Source organism: Acyrthosiphon pisum, chromosome A1, assembly GCF_005508785.2.
Source record: "Acyrthosiphon pisum isolate AL4f chromosome A1, pea_aphid_22Mar2018_4r6ur, whole genome shotgun sequence".
In the NCBI taxonomy this organism is placed as follows: domain Eukaryota; kingdom Metazoa; phylum Arthropoda; class Insecta; order Hemiptera; family Aphididae; genus Acyrthosiphon; species Acyrthosiphon pisum.
Genome location: NC_042494.1, coordinates 101,026,818 through 101,035,438, shown reverse-complemented (window position 1 = coordinate 101,035,438; position 8,621 = coordinate 101,026,818). Strand labels below are relative to the sequence as shown.

Sequence of the window (8,621 nt, the reverse complement as noted above, 5' to 3'; positions counted from 1 at the left end):
TATGAACAATTTACTAGGGACTGAGAATAAGTGTTTAAATATTCCTGTCTAATATAAGACATAATATAAGAATGAAATGTGATTAAATTTGTAATTTGTATTTTTAATTTTTTTTAAATTATTTTTAATGTAATATACCGTAACTAGAAAATTGAGTATATTATCTAAATTTGTAATGTGTAATTTTTGTAATTTATAATATATAATGATATCAGTACCTATAACATAATATAAATATTATAACATGTAGAACTTAATTAGTGAATTGAGTGTTCACTTTTTATCCTGCAGGTACGTTTTTTTCCGGTATTCTTTACCGAATACCGAAAATAGTATTCTGAATACTTTAAAAATACTTTTTTTTTAAGTATTCAATACGGTACCTATATTTTGAATACTTTTTTTCTTATAAAGGTATACTATTTTTTTTTCTTAATTGGTTCAGCATCAACTACACAGGTTATTAGCTTTACAAGTGTTACTATTATAATATACTACTAATTATTACGTATTAATTATATTAATTTGAATAAAATTTATAACTAATAGATAGCCAGATAGGTGTGTTTTATCGAGATTATAATAATGTTCATTTATAAACACAGAATTGAAAAAATAATATTTTTGCTATTGAAATCTAAATCTACTGAAAAAAAGTATTCAAAAAATATTTGGAATACTTTTTGTAAAGTATTCGAATAGGTACATATTTTGAATACTTTTCTTTTAAGTATTTTACCCAAGTCTGCGAATACCTGCCTACTGGCTATATTGACCATTGCCCATTGCCCATTACCTACATTATATTATTTCATTTTATCGTTTTTCCAAATTGAAAACTGATTTGACGTCATCAATCAGTAGTCACTACTCACTACTCAGTGTAATTATTCTGTGACTCGGTAGACAGTAAGTTGTTGTGATGTGTCTTTTACTTATGACGAATGACGTAATGTCGTAGTGACGTGTGATACACTGATACCTGAAGATTCAGTGACGTAACACAAAATGACCATTCGTGTTCAACAATCAACAGCTGTTCGGCCATTGATAATACATATTATAATATATACATATATAATATGTGTTCGGTAATGGTTTTATAAATTTATCTCTCCATCAGTTTTTATTTTAATCGTTCGACTTTGGAATTCGATTAATAAATAATATTGCACATTACTCATTGCATACTTTACCACTTGTGTCAGTGTGTTACTATGCCAAAACAATAATAATTAAAATCGAAACTCAGTATTCGTCATTGAAATTTGCAACTCATACATTGCTCAGTCATTGCTTGTCCCCTAGCTGCGCCTGACCACTGAACGAGTTAACTCTCAAATATTGTCGCCAGATTTCATCGATTACATTACGCAAAATGGCTTTGGCAAAAGGTAAACTCTGCATTGTTATAAATTAAAACAATTTTTTTGTTATGAATGTAAAATTTTAATTTAAATTAAAAAAATCATTTATTTTTCATTGTACGTATCAGGTGTTTTTATTGTGGCTGCTAAGAGAACTCCTTTTGGTTCATACGGTGGTAAGTTTGTGAAAACTTCATCTACTGAACTGCAAATAGTAGCTGCAAAAGCTGCACTCGCAGCTGGTAATGTAGACCCTAAAATTGTTGATTCAGTTATAATTGGAAATGTTTTAATGGTAAGTTCTTAATGACAATTATATACATGCCGTATGTACATTATTTTATTGCATATTATATTTAATTAAATATATTATTCCAAAAATAAATTTATATATTTGTTGTGTTCCTTATTATGAAGAACTCGTCTTCAGATGGTGCATTTTTACCAAGACATGTATTACTCCATTGTGGAATCCCACTAGATCGTCATGCATTAGGTGTCAACAGATTGTGTGGATCTGGATTCCAGTCCATTGTTAACGGAGCACAGGTACTTAGTTAAAATTAAATTTGTGAAAGATATTATGTTACTTGCTGTTTAAATTTTATTAAAAACTAGCTGACACGGAAATGCGTGCTATTTTTAGGATTTTGTGATTATGCGAGTAGTATATTACATATCAGGTAGGTATTTAACTTTTAAGTATCAAAAAATGCAAAAAATTGGTCCAAAACCGTAGTTTGAATTCGATATATTCTGTACTAAAATACACAGGCTTTTCACATTGATAATAATAACCATTATTATTAAAACTAATTACCAAATGACACCAATAGCAACCATTTATAAACAAAAAATAATAATAATAATAATCTCAAAATCCTTGTTTGAGAACTACCCCTCAGCCCTCGGATCTCTTGTTTAACTTTTGTCGCTACAAAATGTAGTCTATCTCCTTCCCCGAGATATCATCTATCTCTGTACCAAATTTCATCACAATCGGATGAACAGTTTACGAATGCATAAAGGACACTGCAAAATTTGGGTACAATTATTTATTGTCTTTTATATAAATTAAAATATATTTATTTTACTTAATAGTTAATGCCTATAATTTAAATATTACTATTTTGTATTTTATTAGAGTATCATGTGTGGTGAATCTAATGTTGTATTGACTGGAGGAGTAGACAGCATGAGTCAGTCCCCACATGTTGTTCGTAATGCCCGTTTTGGTATACCCCTCGGAGCATCCTATGTCTTTGAAGACAGTCTGTGGACTGGATTAACTGATACATATTGTAAATTGCCAATGGCCTTGACTGCAGAAAAATTAGCTGAAGTGTACAAAATCACCAGACAAGGAGTAGACGAATTTGCTTTGCGTTCACAAACGCTATGGAAAAAAGGTAACAATAATTTAAATAACAATTTTATACCTTTATTCAAATTCAAAATGTGTACAAATTGTACTAACAAGTTTTTGATTATTTTATAGCACAAGATAACAATGTATTCAGTGCTGAATTAGCTCCTGTGACCATAAAAGTGAAAAGAGCAGATGTAGTTGTTGATGTTGATGAACACCCAAAGCCAAAGACTACTCTTGAAACATTAGGAAAATTGCCTACAGTTTTTAAAAAGGACGGAGTTGTAACTGCTGGTTCAGCATCTGTAAGAGCATTTTTAGTGTATTAATCTTCTTATATTGTTCTTATATGTTACCAATATTTTTATTTTATCATAATTTATTTATTTTATTTAATAACTAGGGTATATGTGATGGTGCAGGAGCTGTCATATTAGCTAGTGAAGAAGCATTGAAAAAACATTCACTGACTCCATTGGCAAGATTAGTTGGTTACTCAGTAGTAGGTGTTGACCCAAGCATAATGGGTATTGGCCCAGCTCCATCAATTTCAAAATTATTGAGCCTTTCTGGAAAAACCCTTAATGATATTGATTTAGTTGAGGTAATTTAAATTATTAATTTTCATTATAAAGTTTTCTACAAATTTAAATTGAATATTGCATTTATGAACATTTGAATTTTTAAGATTAATGAGGCATTTGGAGCTCAAACTCTTGCTTGCCAAAAAGAATTGAAACTTGACATTGAAAAGCTTAATGTTAATGGTGGTGCTATTGCAATCGGGCATCCATTGGCAGCATCAGGAGCCAGAATTACTAGTCATCTTGTCCATGAACTAATGTAAGTTACTTTTTTAACACACTTTTAATTGGAACTTTAAACCTAGGAAGTGTACATATTTAAATTGACCTATTTATGTAATATACATATTACATCACTTTTGAGTGCTAGGCATAATATGTGAATACTCTTACAATAATGATTGACTGATAAAAATCATAAACTAAATAAATATTTTAATGATCATTATGCACTTTGATATTGCAACTAATTAAATGCATTACAAATCTATTTCCCCTTAAATATACTAATTTAAATGTTTAATACATTAAATTAAATTTATTTTCTATTATAGCAAACATGATGTTTGATTTAAAAATTAATTTTTTCTAAACCTTAAATTGTTCTTTCTATTTATTATTTATATGAATATTACACTGAATTGTTTTAAATATTGTATTATATAATATACAATTTTTTTTTTACTAATATCCTAAATAATCTAATTGGAAAATGTTATAAATTAATTAATTTTTTTCTTTAAATTTAGAATACTTATAAAAACACAAGGTATAATTAATTAGCTTTGTAAATTTATAAAATATGCATTTTAATAAATTCAAAAGGTTAAGACATTTAAAATAATTTTAATTATCAACTTGTTTAACCAGCATTATAATTTAAATCCCCGAATTATCATAATGGACCCACCTATTGTACCTTTTTTAATCTTTCAACATACTCTTCAATATTCAAAGCCTACCTCCCGTATAAATATTTTTTTTAACTCATAATATCAATCCAAAATAAATAAATAAAAATTTGATTTTATTTAGAAGAAGTTTTGAATTTAATCAATGTATATACAATATCATACCCAAAAATCATGATGTAGTTATACCATAGTATAATGAATTAATTACCTATCTACCTACTCTTCAGCAAACATATTGTATCACATTGTGTTTAATGTCTTACTTACTGATAGTCCTGTAAATGGTAACAAATTAATTTTTTTTACCTATCCTGGTGTGAATGTAGATAATAAATTTCATATAGATTGATAATACAAATCAGTTACAATATGAAATATATAATGAATTTCTCTAAAAATATTTTGTTCACCATACCACTAATTATTGTTGATACTATAATAATGACTAATGTTATATACTTAAGTATACCTACCTACCTGCTTCTGATTTTGTATATAATTTATATTTTCTAAATTAACATTTTAAACTTAATTCAATATTTTAACTTGCCAAGACTAAACGTATTGTAAAACAGTTAAAGAAAAAAAAATTTAAATTCTAGTCAAGAAAATTATGCTTAGGCATGATAAATAGAATTTAATTTTTAATGAATTCTATGTAATTGGTACTAAACGGTTATATTTTTGTACTAACACCTAACCATCCGATAAGCTTACATGTAATACATACAAATTGTATATTTATTTTTTTTTTGTGTTTCAGTCGTAAAAATCTTAAATATGGAATTGGTTCTGCTTGTATTGGAGGAGGTCAAGGTATAGCTCTCTTGGTTGAGAAAGTATAACAAATGTATTATAATTTTAAATAAGACTGGTTTTGGGATTGTTTGATAAGAAATTCTTTCTTTGATGAAAAAAAAAACATCTATTATATTATTATATTATTATACTCAATTGTTATTTAATTTTTTTTATAAATTATAATATTTACTTACCAACAAATGTGCACATATATATTTTATATTAAATTAAAATAAGTATTTTGAAATTAATTATATATTTTTATTTGTGAAGTGAATTCAACCTATTTTTAGTTACGGAGTAAAATTGTTTGCATAATATATAGTAGAGATGTTCTGGGTAAAAAATCTGGTATTAAACCGGGTATCGAGTATAAGCCGAGTAAAAATTTTAACACTAACCGGGTATCGAGTATAGGCCGAAGTGCAGAGCTGCTGTAGGCTGTAAAGTGATTACTGATTACTTATAACTGAGAATATTTCTATAGGAATAATTTATATTTTATAATGGGTTTTGATTGCAGATTGTTATCATATAGTTTATATATAAACATTAAACAATAAAGACGAGATTTATTTTTGTAATTCGGAAAAGATAAACATGATATGTTTTAACTGGCTATTGTAAATCGATTCAGTTATTCCAATATGGCAATATGTACAAAAATAAATTATAATTTATAACTCTAGAATTTTAGATTTACAAATTTGTCATGACTATAAGTATGCATATATTTATAAATAGATTATCAGCGTTTGCCATTGGATATGAATCGAGTAAAAATTTAGTATTTCGCCGGGTGCCGAGTAATGACTGGGTAAAAATGTAGTTATTACGCCGGGTACCGAGTAAGAGCTGTCTTAAGATTAGTACCTAAACTTAGTACCTAATTCTACCTAAACAGTGTTTACTAAAGTAATTAACTAACATTTCACAGAAACAAAGTTTTTTAAATGATAAACCTCTTAAAAAATTATTAGATTTTAAATGCAAAATGTAGTGTATGTTTAATTAGTTTTACCAAGTTGAAATTAAACACAATGTATTAAAAATTCAATTAAAATATATTATTGATATTTTCATATCTTAAACACTAATATTACAATACAATAAATTTTCTATCTCATAGTTATTATTTTAAGCAGTGATAAAATAATATAAAAATCATTTGTAGATTAAATAAAAATTAATATATCTTTAGTTAGTTGGAATCAGTGAAAATTTTTTTTTATTGAAGTTATTTTATATAGATATTAAAAAAAAATGTTAATATACTAAACATAATTATTTTCTGAAGGTTGATCGCGTTCTTCTTCTGGTATTTCACACCAATTTGGTGATGGCTCGTAAGATGACAACCAATCAAAATCATTTATAATTTTCCAATTATTATTAGATTCATCAAAACTAGCTAATTCAAATGATTTTTTAAGTAGTAGGCTATTGAGTGTAAGAGGAGCAAATCGTAATTGTTTACAGTTTTCTATTATAGCACTACTAGTAACGTAAATATAAAAATCAGTTGCAATAGAATCATGAATACGCAATTGTTGAGATGCGCATACAAATATTGTATCCTTACAGTTTTCAACAAAAATCGAAGTGCTTGCACATGCAAATATTTTACACATTGACAATGATGTCACACGCACAGTACTAGGTGTACCACAAATAATGACATTGCAATTGGTCAATACATCTAAAGCTATATCTTTCGAAAAAGTTTCATCTTCCGTGAGTTTTAGATTTTCATCAGAACGATTTTTGAACCCATAATCTTCTTTATAAACTTTTGATTCATTTATTGGTTCAAATCTGTCTTCTTTCGGTTTGACTACTGATTTAGTTGGTCGTTTACCAAAAGTAAATTTCTTCTTGGGCTGTAATTTCTCATGCAATTGCTCATAACACTTTGTTATGTCTTTGATTTCATTAGAACACTTCTTCATATTATAAGCAGGTAAAAATGTTTTGGAATCATTTAAAAACTCTTGAAGTTTATTAATTTTTTGTAAAATATCATGGAAATTATCAGTTTCGATACAGTTGTTTTCAATACTAATTAACATGTCATTAATTTCTTTTAATTTTGTTTTAAAAGACAAATCAAACGATGACTTTTGATTAGTAGTTGATTCCATGTTTGGACTAGCTTTCAAAACCAAGACAATAATTAGTAAAAGGACTCTTCAAGATAAATAAATAAACCTATTTTAGATGTGATAACTCTAATTACAAGATGACGTTTGTTTATGGATCATCTGAGCAGTAGCAACAACATACGACCAAACAAAAATAGTGAATAATAAAAGGCCCTGGAAAAAAAAAAAATGTTAATTTACTAGTTTCAAGTTTATATTTTACAAAAATCAATAAATTAGTGTAAATAGTGACTTAGCATTTAAAAAAATGTGTAGCCATGTAAGTACTAGGTAGTTACTTTATACTTATGAAATAATATATAATTAAGATGTATTCATATAGTACCTACATAAAAATAATGAATACAATTAAGTAGGTAGGCAGTGGCGTAAATAGTGTTTGAAATTTGAGGCTGAAGCTCAGGTCTATACTTATCAACACTTATGATGCTTTCAAATTATAGTAGTGAAAACCGAAGATTTTGGGGGGGGGGGCTAAAACCCCCAGCCCCCCCAATTTACGCCTATGTAGGTAGGTATGTGTTACAAGTTATGAAAGCAATGTACATAAAATATGTGTACATATTATCTAAACAAAATTATTTAAGAAGATGTCGCACTCGCATATGTTGTCTCCGTCTTACTAATGCATAACATACCAAAATTTACGACTAGCAGTTCCAATTTTGTGTTATTGGCTTAAATATTATTAGAGTGAATTGACCTATTACCGATCTATTACCAAACTTAAATGTATAAACATTATCTGTGTTTTTTTGTTGTTTTATACAATATATTTTTAAGTGAATTATGAGTGTTTTTAAATATTAATATTTTAATATTTTATACACTTGTAAATAGTAATTCACTTAAAAATAAAAATATTGTAGAAAAACCAACAAGAAAACGAGAACACAGATAACGTTCTTACATTTAAGTTTGATAATAGATCAATTCTCTCTAATATTTAAGCTAACAATACAAACATTTGAACTGCTGGACGTAAATTTTGGTATATTATGATTTATGAGTTAATAAGACGAAGACAACATAATATGCGGGCATGACGTCCTCTTAATTATGCCAACTACCTATTTGATCAAAGACATTATTTCATTATATTCTATTTTCTTATTTAAATAATTTAGAATTGGTAATTAACTTACAATGTTTACAATATTAACTGTTTTCTTAGTTAGCACCATAACTGCAGACCATCTGGTTTATCAATTGAGAATATTCTGTTAAGAAATCTGTAGTTTAATGAAATACAATTTTGTTTGATTATTTTAATGCATCTAGACTAAAAAACTTTATTTACATCACAGAATATAATATTTTGCCGATGCCAATTGTCATATTGATTTTTACATAATTCTAAAATCTAAGTACTATCATGATTTCTTTATCATGAGTACTATTTCATATTTTTTAATATAAGACTG

The 8,621-nt window shown here is 27.1% G+C and overlaps 2 protein-coding genes across 2 annotated transcripts; one reads left to right on the top strand and one right to left on the bottom strand.

The window, feature by feature from the left end:
* Nucleotides 1–1,092: 1,092 nt before the first annotated feature.
* Nucleotides 1,093–5,286, top strand: LOC100167180 (3-ketoacyl-CoA thiolase, mitochondrial). Its single transcript, XM_001950839.4, has 8 exons — nucleotides 1,093–1,394; nucleotides 1,496–1,662; nucleotides 1,785–1,916; nucleotides 2,512–2,776; nucleotides 2,866–3,041; nucleotides 3,140–3,340; nucleotides 3,425–3,579; nucleotides 4,998–5,286. The coding sequence occupies exons 1-8, from the start codon at nucleotides 1,379–1,381 to the stop codon at nucleotides 5,077–5,079; spliced, it is 1,194 nt and encodes a 397-aa protein (XP_001950874.1). The 5' UTR covers nucleotides 1,093–1,378; the 3' UTR covers nucleotides 5,080–5,286.
* A 794-nt stretch (nucleotides 5,287–6,080) lies between these two features.
* LOC100163817 (tubulin-specific chaperone C) lies at nucleotides 6,081–8,621 on the bottom strand. Its single transcript, XM_003241961.3, has 2 exons — nucleotides 8,343–8,621; nucleotides 6,081–7,350 (listed from the first exon to the last, which is right to left on the bottom strand). Exon 2 carries the CDS (start codon nucleotides 7,174–7,176, stop codon nucleotides 6,310–6,312), a length of 867 nt encoding a protein of 288 aa, XP_003242009.1. The 5' UTR covers nucleotides 7,177–7,350; nucleotides 8,343–8,621; the 3' UTR covers nucleotides 6,081–6,309.

What these genes read in the sequence shown, in the direction of transcription:
- LOC100167180 (XM_001950839.4), top strand. An exon ending in ACAAACGCTATGGAAAAAAG is followed by an intron (nt 2,777 to 2,865) that starts GTAACAATAATT and finishes ATTATTTTATAG; the next exon opens with CACAAGATAACAATGTATTC. An exon ending in ATGATATTGATTTAGTTGAG is followed by an intron (nt 3,341 to 3,424) that starts GTAATTTAAATT and finishes TGAATTTTTAAG; the next exon opens with ATTAATGAGGCATTTGGAGC.
- LOC100163817 (XM_003241961.3), bottom strand. Translation starts at nt 7,176, where the DNA reads ATGGAATCAACTACTAATCAAAAGTCATCGTTTGATTTGTCTTTTAAA.